Source organism: Argiope bruennichi, chromosome 4 (assembly GCF_947563725.1).
Source record: "Argiope bruennichi chromosome 4, qqArgBrue1.1, whole genome shotgun sequence".
NCBI classification, from domain to species: Eukaryota; Metazoa; Arthropoda; class Arachnida; order Araneae; family Araneidae; genus Argiope; species Argiope bruennichi.
The window spans coordinates 97,876,160-97,892,729 of record NC_079154.1 but is presented as its reverse complement, the minus strand read 5'-3'; the positions used below and the strand labels follow the sequence as shown (position 1 = coordinate 97,892,729).

The window sequence follows — 16,570 nt, the reverse complement described above, 5'->3', positions numbered from 1 at the left end:
CATCCAGAATGCTGTTGGCTGCCTGTAGTAGAGAGGTTGTTAAGTATTTCTGGACTTTGTTCCCCTTTTTGCGTTTTTGCTCACTATTTACTACTTCTCTCAGTTTATGAAGTAGTTCCTTGGTCAACATACCTTCATATGTTTGCGGTAGAACAGACTGGGACCCAACCGATGATTGTGACGAAATCGAGTTATTTCTTAGTCTCATAGAGAGGGGGATGTTTCCACTCTCTTCTTTGTTGGAGCAGGTTTGCATTGAGTCTATAATAGTTTCTGGCATAACACTGTATAGAACTTATAACGAGATGAATATTAAAATATAATAAACAATGATTTTACAGGCTTTAAGGGAAGATATTCCCCTGTACTCGATCCACCGCCCTCTATGCCATGCAAGCTTATAATTTTATCTAAATTAAATAATAACAATAATAATAATAATTAATTAATTAATTATAAAATCACATACACACACACATTGAAAACCTAATGTTATTGACAGGATTGGCTAAAAAATCTCTACATTTTGTTACTGAATCATAGTTAAATATTTTTTCCCCCACTTTTCCTATCTTTTTGACATCATTAAGAGGATCATATGCCTGTTTCAGCTTCCAATGGCATTATAAAAAACTTAATTAACATTATTAGTAGAGGAGATGGGAAGAGAGAGAGAAAAAAGCCAAGGAAACATATTATTAACTTTTTTTTTATTTAACTTTGTCTCTATTATTTGATATTGGAGCTAACAATTTTGAAAAAATCTATTAAGAATTTTCAATGTGTAGTCAAAAGAGTTATTTTATTTACTTATTTTTCCCCCCTTTTCTCTCTCTCTCTTTCCCTGAAGATTGCTGATTTTTGACATGAGAATTTTAAATGTGAGTTATAATTTAAGCAAAATATTGAGTTATACTGCCTTTTTTCAGTTATTATCAAACTAAACATGGCTTTAATTCTTTATTTGGCTGAAAATAAATACAGACAAAATGGGTTAGAAAATGTATGGTTGAAGTAATTAATGTCTCTTACACAAATGGGAAGAATTTTAGATATAACAGTTTTATTTATTTATTTTACGTTTATAAAACTGAATAAAATATGTAGTTACGTCTGTGCTATACTCTTGAATGAAATGCGAATGACATCAGGTTTTTATTCTTACATGTTAATTCCAATAATAATGAAGAAAATACATTACGATAAAGTGTTAGAATTTAATATGATTTTTTTTTTAATGGGACTGTTAAGGTGTCAAAATTACTAGAATATATTAAAGTGGAAGTAGAGTGTAGGGAATCATCTAGTTTAATCATTAACAAAACTGGATCGGATTTTTTTTTTTAATAAGAAATCCTACGAGAGCAAATAAATGAATAATATATACATACACACGCATATACATACATATACCCACACATATACATACATACACCCACACACATACACACATGTGTATATACATATATATGCACATATACATACGCACACATACATGCATATACACATAAATACATACATACATATGCATACACATACATATACATACAGAGCACCTGGTAGATCCAATATTGGCTAAATAATACTATTGTTGCTTTTGTAAAAAATAATCTGCATGAGTCTCGTAAGTGTAATAATTCAGTAGTGAGCAGAAAAGACAAAAATGCAAGTACTAAACAATATTTCAAAATAAACAAATAAAAAATAATATAAAATATAAAAAATATATAAATAATAAAAAAAATAATCCCTTTCCTCCCCCCCCTTTTTGTGCACACGTATTTCGCTTGAAAGTCAAAAATTTGATTCATGCACAATTAATCCCCTAATAGAATCAACTAGCTGACCACGAGGATGTGAAAAATGCACAAATCCATGCGGCGAAGTCCTTTGGGATTTTTCCTTCTTTATCTCCCAACCGACAGAAAGAAGGAAAAAAGAAAAGAAAAAAGACGTGTCTAAATGTTTTTGACGGAAACTCTACTACACTGTAATATAAAGCTATACTGTCCAGAGAGTAACAACAATGCAAAAGAGGGGTAATTCGCCTGCAGCTATAAGGGTCGCTTTGATTCCGAAGGTCAGAGGTCAGGACGAGAAAACGACCGGCACCGATGTGGACTGGGGGGCAGACCTAGAAAGACTTTCCAGCTGGCGCAGTTAGGGGTAACGATAATGGGGACTCGACAGACAGGAAACAGGATGAGTTATGTGGTCACCAAAGGGGGTTAGAAATGGATGAAGGTAGAAAATTTGTAGACCTCTTATGGAACTCGGAATGTGAGACTCTGTCACTTTGAGATATTATTATTATTATTTTCCGTTACTGTTAGAAAATTAAAGTGGCTGAAATCAATTATAAATTTAATAATTGACTGCAATGAAAATCATGTTTTGGTAATAGAGGACTTGCTGGATTTAGAAAAAACGAGACATGCAATTTAAAAGGATCAAAATAAGATTAACATTACATGTCTTAGAAATATAATCTAGAAAAACTTAAAGTAACTTTGCAGAATATATATTTTTCCTCCGTCCATTTATTCACTTACTCTCTCTCTCTCTCTCTCTCTCTCTCTATATATATATATATATATACATACACAAAAACATATACACATATATATACATACACATAAACATATACACACATATATATACATACACATAAACATATACACACATATATACATACACACACATACATACACACCCATATATATATATACATACATACACATACACATACATACGTACACACATATATGCATATACATACATATACACATACACACATATACATACATACACGTACACACATATATGCATATACATACATATACACATACACATATACATTCATATACACATACATATATACATACACACACATATACACATACATACACACATATATACACATACATTTATATATTTATTGACTATAATTTTTCCAATTAGTTGAGGTAAAAAATTTTATATGATAATCTCAATCAATTAAAAATTTAAGGAAATGTGAATTGGGTAAGTTAGACTAGCCCTTAATGAATTCCATCAAGGGACTTCTGCTCTGTTAGAAGGCACCTCATTAATGAAAAGAGATACTAAATGTGTTTACAAAATCTTGAAATTTTTTTTTTTTTTAATCTTGAAATAAAAATCAGTATGGGGTATTATTATTAGAATTTTATGGCTTGAAAAATTTCGACATTTAACTTTATATTTTAAAATTCATAACATTTCATCCTGTCTGAGTTCCTTTAGAAAGGTAACTGCGTATCTACAAACTTTATTGATAGATTGAGAACATGAGGGGAAAGAGTAGTGGATTTTATATTTTGGTATTACAGTGAGGAGAAGTTGAATAGTATTTTGACATCTGTCTGCAGCTGTAAAATTGTGAATTCATCAGTTAAAACCTTCTAGAATCATAAGCTTTTAACTAAAATTTAGTGTTAAAGCTAATAATACAGAATTTTTTTGTTATTGTTTTCCCTCCCATCTCTTTGTTCATAAAATACAACAAATAATTATGATTTAATCTCCTCTGTAAAATATAATAGAACTTCTAGATAACACGATAAAAAACATGCATTGACAGTTAAAAACTTTTTAATTTGTGTGAAAAAGAACGGTTAAATTGAAATTATTATCTGATTTAAACGTGTGCCAATGTGTGTAATTTGATGCTATCAGAATTTTTAACTTTATGTATGTGATTTCATCTTAAAAATAGAATTAATAAAAATTTTTTGCCAAAACATAATGTTTTTTCTTTAGGGTGGGTGTGTATTTAGTTTTTGTAAAATATATTTAAAGACACCACTTATATGAAGTGTATGCACTAAATCTTAAAATACTCGCAAAAATGTCCACCATTTTTGCGAGTATTTAGGCCATATAAGCCATTTAAATTCAGGGGAAAAAATCTTTTAATTAAGTGAATCGATAAAGACAGATAAAGATGAGGGTAGAAAGGTGTCAACTTGTCTCGTATCCGGTAAACACAATTATTTAAAAATTCATTAGATAGACACACACAAAAATAAAATCTTAGTATTTATATCAGCTTGCACGGCAGAAGGAGCATTATTAAATCATAGTAGCAGGGGAACACTTACCCCGTTTGCCTTGCGGAGCTTAGCCAGACATTTTAGCGATGCTATTCATTCCACTCTTTGTGATGATGCACATTGAAGAAAACAAACACAATGTGAATAAATCGCACAAATACTTTAGTTAATATTATGGAACACACTTTCCAGTACTATTTGATGTAACAATATGCACTTTTGATTAAGAGTTCGCTGAGATATGCCTTTTCTCCCCCTTGAATGAATAACCTTAAATGTAAACCTAAAGGACGGGGACGTAATGGAGCTAGCTTTTCGCCGGCAACCTTTCCGGTCAGTTTCTCGAAAGGACGAGGGTGTCAGAGAGCTCTTCAAGGACAACCTCACCGTTCGGCTTCTCGAAGGGGAATCTTGATTGCTATTACAGGTGAAATTTACTTGAAAGTAATCATATAATCATATTTTACTAAAGCCTTTTTATTTGCAAATATAAGCAAATTTTGTTTTCTTAAAGCCCCTGAATAACGTAAAATAAATATTTATGTAAAATTCAATTGCATTATACCATATCAATTGAAAAGAATATATTGTGCGTATCTTGAATGTGTTTTCAGACTGTTACAAGACAAATTTAGATTATTATATTGTTTACGTAAATAAATTGTTTTTCAATATAACATATCTTCAATATAACTGTTACAATTTTTAAACATTATTATAATCCTTAATTTTACTTGATATATTTTCCTTAAAGTAATCGGTTCAATTTCCTTAACGAGCATCTTGTTTAACATATTTTTTCTCAGTATTTATTTAGCTGCTAAAACAATATCGTATAATTTTTATCACACGTGACTTTTATTTTAACTTTAATAGATCTAATAACAAATGCTCTTGAAAAATCATGTAAAATATTATTTGCATTTAAATATTATTATCACCAGTGGCATAAACAGCATTTGACTGATTCCAACATCAAAGCTAATCAAGAAATCTTGATACATATTTCTAATAAATCATTGTAAAATAAAATATCATTGCATTTCACTTTTTATGAAATTGTATTTCACATATTATTATTGTGTTGATTGTTTTCGCTAAGTACTGAAAATTGAAAAATTTTGAATCCGCATTCCGAGTACATTGTTTGATTATATTATTGAATACAAATCTTACATAATAATGCAATAAACTTCCAAATATCTTAAACATCACAACTTGAGAAATTTTCCTTATCTTTTTAGTTTAAAATCACTCAAAATTTCAATCCCTATTTGAATTAAATACTTGCAAATATGTTTGCAACGATGTAAATTGCTATTTACTGGTAACGCTATTGGAGCGTAGTTCGGCAAATTTTGTGGAATAATTTAAAGACGAATTTTATGATGCCCTAGACATGACGTCAAACTTCAATTTCAATTTCAAATTTATGTTAAATGCTGTAATGGACTGAAAATGACATTTTACTGAATTTATTGAGACATGTATTTTAGAAATTTAAATTCTTGTATCTCGTTATTTGCTTGCTAAAATAGTTTCGATCCGAATGGAATTATTAATAATAGTGAGAATATATTCGTCATAAGAAGATGTTTTAAAGAAAATTACTTAAGAATGAGAGAAATATTAAAATTTACTTTAAATCAATTTCGATATTATTCCAAATATTCATATATCACATATTTAGGCAAAAAGGATTAGTTATGAAAATACTTAATTATCTAATATTTATTATCTGATTAAAAAAATTAATCAGATAATAAATATTAGATAATTATATCATTATTTTCATTTGAAGTCATATTCGGTATCATTTCAAATGGACTTTATCATTTTTAAATAAAGGAATTCTTTAAATATGTATTAAATTACAAGTTCATTATAATAAATAAACTTATAAATAAATATTTTTATATTAATACATTTTTAATTCTTAAAATATTTTAATGAAATTCTTAAAAATATATTCATATTTTTGTTTTCTATTTCAGCTTTCAAAATCAGGCAGTAATGTTGTGTATCTGAAAAATGTAGCTCTCGACTCAGCAGGGACCTACAAGTGTCAAGTTTCAACCGATGCTCCAACATACAGTTGCGTTCAAGCTGTTAAAGAAATGAATGTAGTCAGTAAGTATGAACGCAATTTTTCTAATATTTTTCATTAAACAATATTTTAGTCGAAAAATATTTATTATTTCACTTGAAAATGAAAACGATTTATTAAGATTGAAGAATTTTCTAAATCAATCAAATACCATATTTTTTTCAAAATATTTCATTCTATTTAGACTGTTGATTAAAAAAAAAGTTAATTAAAAAAATATCAGTAAAAAAGTGATATATCTTTCTTTCTTGGCAAATTAATCTCATCTTTGATTTTTTAAAACATTTTTTATTAAATACTCCTTACCTTTCCTTAAATTACAGTTAAATGAATTAACTGAATCCAGCCTGGGTCCATGAAAATTTTTGAATTTTATAGAATTTATTTTAAACTTTTGTTCAGGTTCTGAATATAGAGCATAATATTTAAATCTTAAATTAAAAAAAATAATGAAATATAAATTTCACGAGTATTTAACACTAAACATACCAACAGTTAACCGTATTTATTTCAGCCATAGCCGGTCAAATGACGGATTTTATTTTCATGATTGAATGCATGAAATATGAATGTTAGAAAGGAAATAAACAAATTGACTTTATTATAATCAAACAAAATTGTATATTTTAAATTTCTATGTATTACAAACACAAAGAATAAGAACTTTAATTCCTTATCACATTTTTTTACATATACGGGATGTTTCCCTATTATATGTTTTGTAACGTATTTTTCACATTTAAAAAAGATTTGATGGTTTTATTTTCGCTACAGTATATTTGACATGTCTTACGTTGATAAGAATCTGTAATAGATTTAGGCATCGATGGTTTTGTATATGTTGTTGTTTCTAATGGCACTTGTCATAGACAAGTCCACTGACTTTAGAAGTCGGTTATTTTAAGCCAAGCGTGCGTCTTTTGTTTTTTCAGTAGTGCCATTTAGGGCCAAGAGTATGACTTAGTTAATTTACGGGACGGACTTCATTCATGCTTTTCATTCACTCATCCACAGATCGTAATTTAGACCTGAATCAGAGAACGGTCACCCCTAATCCAGTACCTCTAGTGGTATTACTCTCGACTTGGAGGACTTTGTGACCACGACACATTTATACGTGCACCAGCCACCACACACTCGGAAATTCTTCGGCCGAAGTGGTTCGAACTGGCAACCCAACGCCCTACCAACCAGGATATCCTGGCCCTATTTGTTCTTTGTATTTGTATTTGTTCTTTGCTTGTTTTGTTGTGTATTTCCCCATTGTATTTGGTTTTTCTTTTGGTTGTTCACGGGCTTCTCGAAAATCGGCTTTAAATTCTACTGCTAACTGGAGTAAAAAATTTTGTGATATTTTAGTCTGTCGTTTTCATGTACAAAATCCAAGCATTTATGCCAGGTAAATCAATCTGAAACTAACTAAATACATTATGTTGAATACGCATTGCATCATAATCTCTAATCCGATAACCTTGCAAAGCAATGAATTGTTCTCTCTGTCAATTGATCGGCTGTGGTAGATAATTGTATAATGCAAGTATTAATCAAAATAAACAAAATACAAATAAAAAAATAATAGAATATTAACTGCATATAATTCTTAGAAAAAGTCATGAAGTGAAATGTGCAAAAAACGATAAGATTTATGATAAACATTTTCGATGTAAAAGATCATAATCGGTCAATTGACCGGTTATGATATGTTTAGTGTTGACTGTTTGAATTATTTTCAGTTACTCTAAGCTTGAGTTATTCTAAAATTACGGTTTTTATGTAATTTATGGCGACTGCTTCAGAATAATAGGTGTCTAAACTTCATAGCATAAAAATGGTAAAAAGTAAGCCTTTCATAATGTATTTTCAAGGGAGTATATTTTTTCACCATTTTATTTATAAAATAATCCACACAGTGAAAATGAAACTAAATTGAATATTTATGCTAGTATATAGAATTAAAGTTACTTCAAAACAAATATTTTGTATGTAATCGTCCTTCAAATAATATCAAAGGATAAACATAGTTGCCATGGTAAAACTGATTGAAACATACAAGTTAGCAAATTAAGCAGTGAATAGAAATACAAACATTTTTAATTCATTTAAGATAATTAGAACTGTCTGCTAGACTTTTCAACTATTTTTGTGAAATAACTTCTTAATGAACATTATGAAATATTTCTATTCTGAATTTAAAATGAAAGAAATTATTTTCTTTAACCCAAAATGATTTGCATAATTTTTAATTATCTAATAAATTAAGAAAATATGTCAAAACAATTGTCTGATGAATATTGAATATAAAAGTGATAAGATACTTTCTTTAGTAGTAGAAGATAATGATATGCAAATAATATTACTAAAATTTCTGAATATTTTATTTTATTTTTATTATATTTAGAGTTTCATATAGATATTCAGTTTCAACTGATTAAAATTTCCTAAATTCTAACGTTTTTTTTTACTTTTATTGCAATTACACTTCTAAACACCAACATACACATTTTTTCTCAGACATTTATTATGCGATATTATGTATAAATTTTTAAAATAAATTATTTTTAATAATCATTTTTTATTTTCATTTTAATGAAATCGGCAGAAGGAAAATCTTAATTATGCTTCGAAAACCAGTTTGAATGTTTCAATGATCTTGTTTTTTCTTTATTTCCTTTTTAATTCAATCATCGTAAATTTAATTTATATGCTAAAAAATGTTGTAGTTTTCTTATTAAAAGCTCTTTCCAATAATTTCATTATTATGAAAATGTGTTTAGCCCAGAATGAATTAAAATAAATCAGTACAAATAAATTAGTAGCTTTTAATATACATATATATATATATATATATATATATATATATATATATATATATATATATATATATATATATATATATATTAAAATTCATAAATATTTTATGGCATTATGAAAATACTAATATGTTGGAGAGATTAGTCGATTTTATATTATTAAAAAATAAAGTTATATCAGCACAAAATAGGGTTAAGAAAAATAATTCAATCAATTTTGAAAAAAAAAAAATCCATATTATTTTTGGAGCATTTCTTTGAATAATTTATTAAAGAGCTTAACATATTAAATGCAATAAATACTATATTCTTTAGAATGCCTTTTTTCCTATTGAAAATAATATTTTAGAAATTGTTAAATCTAATTGAATCTATACATAGAAATCTTTAAAAATTAAGACGAAACAATTACTATTTAATACTACTGAAATAAATTTTATTTTTAATAAGAAAGTTTTATCTCAGTTAAGATCTTTTTTAAATGTACAAAAATATCAAATATTATTAAAAAATTATAATTGGAATGGAAATCAACTTTTTTAGATTGCATAGTTATTAGCTTAATATTTTTAAATCGATTAGAATGAATTTTTATTTGAAATAAAATTACTATTAATGTAATTCATATTTAAGTATTGTCGTATTTGTTCCTTTTTAATTATTTTTAATCTACAAGTTTTTAATTGCCATCCAACATATTTATATGAAAAATTTGATTAGAAAAACTGAATACAAACATATTTTAATTAGTAAAAAAAAATCTTTCAAATTTATTGCAAATGCTTACAATTTTTATTTTTTTATGAAGTTATGTTATTAAATACAGGGGAAAAGGTAAATTAAAATATGTATGAAAATTTTTTCAAATTACAAAATAATTAGACAGAAATTATTATCATGGATATTATTTATCTTATTTTTAGATTGGATAAAATAAATGTATTATATCAAAAACTTAAGTTGTTTTGCTTTGAAATAAATTAAAAGTCAGATCAGAGACTTCATCTAAATTATTAATGCAAATATACTATTAAATTTATAGCCCTATACTAGAGGTATTTAAAATCTATTTAAGGTTTTGAAAATATATAAATATACAATATTTTCAAAAGTTTTAAGATAAATTTAATGTAAGCAGACAAGAGGAAAGCAACACTTACGCTGCTCCAAGATTCTATACATTGCTTCAAGGTTTAAAAATTGTGAAACTTTGGTGTAGACCAAATTTTACAAACTTAAAATACTATAATGAATTAAGTTATTTCATACTTTTTATTGTTTTTATCATGAAAAATAAAAATTATTTTACTGACACCAAAATCTTATTTATGAGCTTATGAGCTTAATATCATTTCTTGAAATTCTGCGAAAACATTTTCAACAAGTTTACTGCAAACATACTCATTGAAAAGTCTTTCTGCCTTTATTCTCAAAAGATATTTTATGATTATTTTTAACGGCGTGAAACTGGTTTTAACCAACCGTTAAAATTAGAAATATTTCCCGTCGAAGAAATACGATAACTCGACAGGTCTTGAAATTAATTTATCAAAGCCCCGCGAGTGGGTAATGTTATTTGCATAAGCATATGCAATGTCTTAATGCATTCTAGTATTACACGAGGAAGTATACATTATATTCCTCTTAAAGCAGAAGATGGATGAATAGAATTTTGAAACGTTGTGGAAAGGATATTAATGTTTCGAATAATTTATCTCTATCTCGGTTTATAAATTTTAACAGAGACTGTCACACCGTAAATGACACTTCAGGCAATTCTTGCAATTAAACTTTCTTTCCCCTTACCTTTCTTTAAGTATGCACATTTGGCTAATTTTGACAAAATAATTTTCTTACTTTCAATACATCTCTATCTGTACTAATAATAAAGATGAATGTGTGTGTTCTTTTTTTTTTGTTTGTTTGTTTGTATGTGCATGTCATATATACTGTGGAGATTGGAATATGCATCTAGGATTGTCTTCATTGAAATTCAATTAATCAAGAAACGAACTAAATTTTGACATGTTTCAGCAGTACTTCATCCTGGCACTTTTTTATTGTTAATAATCAAAGCATGTAGTTATTTCACCTTATCGAGCATATTTGAGCATAACGTATTCCTTCAAATAAATGTTTGATATTTTGCTGTACTTATAATGAAAGTTTAATTTCAAAATCAATCTGTAGCGAAAATTATTTTAAGTACCCACATTTTTAAACAACTCTGATCTTTTCTGTGATGCAATCTCTATCTCTGCTTATAATACATCTAAATGTATACATGTATCTGTTTGCTTTTGTATGTGCATATGTACGCCTGTGTTGTGTTCTATTGGTTAGATCATTTGATCTAAAGATACAAAATTTGGCACACATATATTTTGGAGGATAGAAATGGGCAACTTTAATCGCTTTTTTAATTTTTTTATTTATAATTTTAATTAATTAAAATTTAATCTAGATCCTGATATTTTGATGGGGTAACGTAGTAATATATTCCCACACATTTTTTTTTATATATATTTATACCAAATACAGAAAAATTATGCTCACATCCAGTTAAAAACGTTAATAAATACTTTTTCTTAAAGGATAAGAATAAAATATAAAGTGTAAAGTGAAGAAATATTTCAAGGAATCCTGCTTTATATTAACCTTATATATTTTTCATTAATGTTTGAAGTTATTGAGCAGTAGAAGAGAACTCTCGTCTCACTCCTTTCGATAGAAAGTTTACTTTCTTACCCGTTTGAAAAGTTTCGTTTGTTTGTCTTTAATCCTATTAAATATTTTAAAGAAAGTAATATTTATTCAGTAAAGATTTATACCTTATGAAATACCTAATGAACTGTTATACCTTTATCGTCATGATGATATAAATATTTTTTTACAAGAAAGGTCTGTTTAGATAAAAGAAATATTTTGTGTAAAGGAATATTTAATTGTCAAAAAATGCATATGTTTCAACATGAAAAAGTTAAAATTAAAGCAGAGAGATTAAATTGGAATATCATGATAAAATTTTATGTATTATCAAATTTATAAAAATAATAGTAATAAAATATGCACATAAAATTTGGCACCTCTGTATGCATACAGACAAGGCAGATTCGCTTCATCCTTTCTTCTTAAGATCGAGGAGCATAATGCCTCTAAAGGTGTTAGACTGCCTTTATTATATTAAAACCTTGCCTGGAAATATTACATTCAGTACAAACATTACATATTATAAAAATTCTTAATTATTTTGTCTAAACTTCAATGCAGAAATAACAAATAGGAATATTAATTCTGGGATCCACTTTAACAGTTTTTATTTTAAAGATGGATGCAAATTTATTCCTTTTATATGAATTCATACTTTCCACTTTCAAACCAAAAACCAAAAAGAATACAAAGACTAAATATAAAAAAGAACGCTGAATCAAAAACATTTATTAGTAATAATTTATATATATATATATATATATATATATATATATATATATATATATATATATATATATATATATATATATTGTAATGAGAAAAGATTTGATTTAAAAAATCAATGGAAATTCAAAATTAATTCAAAAGGAGTTATTGAAGAATTAATTTGAAGGTATGGTGAGAAATAATTAATTATTTTAAATATTAAGCAATCTTGACTTTCAATATCTAATTTGAAAGTGAAAGTAAATACCAAATTAGCCAAAAAAAAAAAAAAAAATTAAGAATCCGGCGTGAAGATTTTCTCCAGGGTTACCCTCATGCAAGTATTCAAACAAGGGATTTTTTCTGTGAGGGGTTTGACTTTCAATCAACAATATTGACCCCTCGTGACCCTGAAAAAATCCCTTGTTTGAATTCCTGCTCAAAGAAAAAATACCTTGTTTGGATCCCTACCTGAGGGTGACCCTTGAGAAAGTCTTCAGGCCGGATTTTTAAATCCTTTTTTTTAATTCTATTTTTATTCTTTTTGCTTGCATTAACTTGGTATTTTTATCAATGTGGTTAATTTCATATGTGTTTTAATAGTAGCAGCATTAGCACTCTCTAAATACAATTGTATCTTAATTTCTTTGATTCAGAAATAATTTTTTTAATTTGTTTCAGAAATAAAATTTATCCGAAATTTCAAAATGTTTGTATTTTTAATTATTTCTTATAGTAAATACATTATCAATCATTTACAAACATCCAAAGAAAATTTTTTTAAAAAAAATCAATGATGGCTTGAATTTGATTTTAAATTCAGCGCCTTTTAAGGAATTATTTTCTTTATTTTATATTTCATTTTATGAATATTATTCCTTATCTTCGTTGAGATATACATAGGGTTTACCTCATTCAGAAAATCAAAAATAAAACCTATAAAAACATAATTATTCCTCATTAATATGCAAACTGTTATAATTAAAAATGAAATAATTAAGGTAAGTAATGAAAATATATATGTAATAAATCCTTAAAGTTAGCATTAAATTTTCTTTATGAATGTTGATCATAGAATTACAGAAAGAAGCTTAACATTTACTAATTCACAAAATATTCAGAATTTTAACCTTCAAAACTTCTGAAATTTCTAGAAATCAAAGATTTTTTTTTTACATAATTTCAGTTTACATAACTCAGCATATACTATTAATACTAAAATATATACGTTCTTCACAATAATTCACAGTGCAGTGCTAAATCTTTTTCTTTTTCTTCTTTAGTATTGCCTATGGAAGGGCCTAGCATTACTGGTGGGGAGGGCAGCTACGATTTTGGAGACAACGTAACTCTGAACTGCACCTCAGCCAAATCCAAACCTGCTGCCAAACTAAGCTGGCTCGTCAATGGAAAACCAGTAAGTATACTTTGGGTTTTTCCTTATACAGAGTAAAAATATACAGGTTTTTTGTTTTTTTTTTAAAATACAAAGTTCACTTACAAATTTTATATCTTCTTGTGTCACCTAATGGAATATAAGTTTTATGCATTAAATGCCGTCTGAAAATGAAACGCATTGAAACGAATGAAATGCATTTTGATAGGTATGAAAAAATAGGATAATAAATGACGATGGTATATAGATAATTTAATCAAGTACATGAAGGAAAAATCCAAGATAAGAAGATTTCAGAAATCCCATCTATAGAAAAAATGTTTAACAAAAAAAAAAAAAAAAAAAAAAAAAAAATTGAGACTCTACAGAATCTATGAGCGGATTTATGTTTCATTTGACCCATGAAATAGGGCAGGTGTATCACGAATATGTATTGACACTCCTATGATTTTGAAAACGAAATACGTTGAAGTTTGATAATACTAATATTTCAACAACAACTCCACTATAAACATCATTTCGTAAACAACAATACTATAAACATCATTTCGTAAACAGCACCACTATAAACATCACTTCGTAAACACCATACATGACTCTGCTGGAAGAAATCCCTTCTATAGGGATCAGGACATAATGTTCTTCAACCAATCTAATGATGAGGAAATGTCTCATTGAGGAAGTCCCACTTATGCAAAATAATGGACGACTTAGAAAACATGTTACAAACACAGGCATATGTATATTGTGTGTATTCATGATACATGCGCACAATTGGCGTATTTTCTCCTTCCATGATATAAAGGTCATGTATATCTATTATAGCATTACTGAATCTAATCCTTGCCCTTCAGCGGATCCACATAAAAACAATTTTTTTTCCTAATTATCATCTCTCTCAATAGAGTCTCTGGTGATTGCAAGTTGAATTTCGGAATGCAGCTTTTTTTTAATAAAATTTAACTTCCGTGTTAACAAATTGCGAGCATGTAATGCATGTAAACGGTATTTGAATATCTATAAAATATGAAATGTTAAATCGACTTTATCTTTCATCATAGAGAATGATGAACTCATGTTATGAATACAAAAAAACTGCATTATAAATTATGTTCTCCATTAGATTTATATTTTCAATTTTTTAAAATAATTTTAAAGAAAAATTGCAAAGCAAATATACAAGGTTGGAATAGATGGAACTTATTTTTCTTCTTGCTTCCATGTAAATTCGTGTTTTTTAATAAAATTTATACTTTTGGAAAATAATGTTTATTTATTTTATAACAAAACATAGATTTAAATTTTATTTTTTAAATCTAGATTAAATGACCAATGTAGAACTTTATATTTTTAACTATATGATATAGAAAGCCTGGAATTGAAAGAAACGCAAAATTAAGTTTTCATAGAGACTTTAAAGTAAGCGGTAATAAATTAGAAATTTATAAATACAATATTGAAATTAAAAATTTAATTACAATTTTAACATATAATATATCAATAATACAATTAATAACGTATACCCTTCATTTAATATGAAAGAAATATTTTGTATATAAATAAAATGTTGTAGCTTAAAAATGAATTAGAATTAAATAAATAAAAATTTGCATGCATTATTAGATAGGCATCAATTAATTAAAGCCTCTGAAATGAATCAATCTTAAACAAAAATCCTAATATGAAAAACATTAACAACATGAACATCTACATATATTTTTAAAAACACTTAAAATTCGAAATTTTAACGTTCAGCGTTTTACAATATGATTACATAAAGAAAGAATAGAAATTTATATTAGAATTTCTACCAAATAGTTTTAATGAAATTCCAATAGAATCTTCTTCTCACACAAAACTCCTTTCATGCTAAATACGAAAAGATTACATTAAAAGTGGTGATTACAAGTGAAGTAATAAGAACATTTAAAACTACAAAAAAAAAATGCTAAAGCAAAAAATGGATTAGTCAGGAAAATTATACGAAGCGATTTTTTTAAAGAAAAATTATTCTAAAATTCTAAAGTCTTCGCCATATCTTTTAGGATTAAAAGTTGGTAAATCTAGTAACCATTAAAACATTTATCTATACTAATAGGATCAATACGAATGGGATGAATCGTAGTAATATGTTAACCGTACTTTTATATGTCATTTGATATTTAATTTAAGTCATTTTGAGCTCATTTACAACCTTCGACGCCAATATAATGAGTTAAAAACTCATCAATATACAAAGGGTTGTGAATATATCACGTACAATGAATCTGGAACACGATAAGTGCAATATATATAATTAATTATGAATACTTTAAATACCATATATACTATGAGTTAAAAACTAAATCAGTCGGTGAGAAGTACTTGATGTGAGTACTGAATGAATTTACTTAAGTATTCATTTAAGTTAATTCTGCAAAAAAAAAAAATCAAATGGATTTTTATTTGAAAAGAACCACTAGATAAACTTCATCTAATAATTCAATAGAACCACTCAGAGGAAATGCGTGAAATCATCTTCTGTTTTTCAGCGTTGTTGTTGGAATTGAAGGAAGGCATAATTTGGAATATATCAACATAAAAAAAAGGAATTAATTCAGTGCAAAATTATTTCACGGGTATTCTTGTTTTATTCTATTTCTGAAAAAAAAATCATTTCTTATAACTGAATGTGAAGGGGATTTGAATTTTTTTCCATGTACTTAAAATAGAAATCCGAACGAATGTTTCAGATAAAAATACGAATTTCTAAAGGAATAAAGAGAGC

General features: G+C 26.9%; 1 protein-coding gene across 1 annotated transcript in view; it reads left to right on the top strand.

The window, feature by feature from the left end:
* The window catches only part of LOC129966173 (endothelial cell-selective adhesion molecule-like), a 372,715-nt gene that overhangs the window by 337,028 nt on the left and 19,117 nt on the right, over positions 1-16,570 (top strand). Inside the window, exons 4-5 of the mRNA XM_056080574.1 lie at positions 6,068-6,203; positions 13,691-13,824. Coding sequence (XP_055936549.1) covers positions 6,068-6,203; positions 13,691-13,824 — 270 coding nt within the window. The remainder of the gene's footprint in view (positions 1-6,067; positions 6,204-13,690; positions 13,825-16,570) is intronic.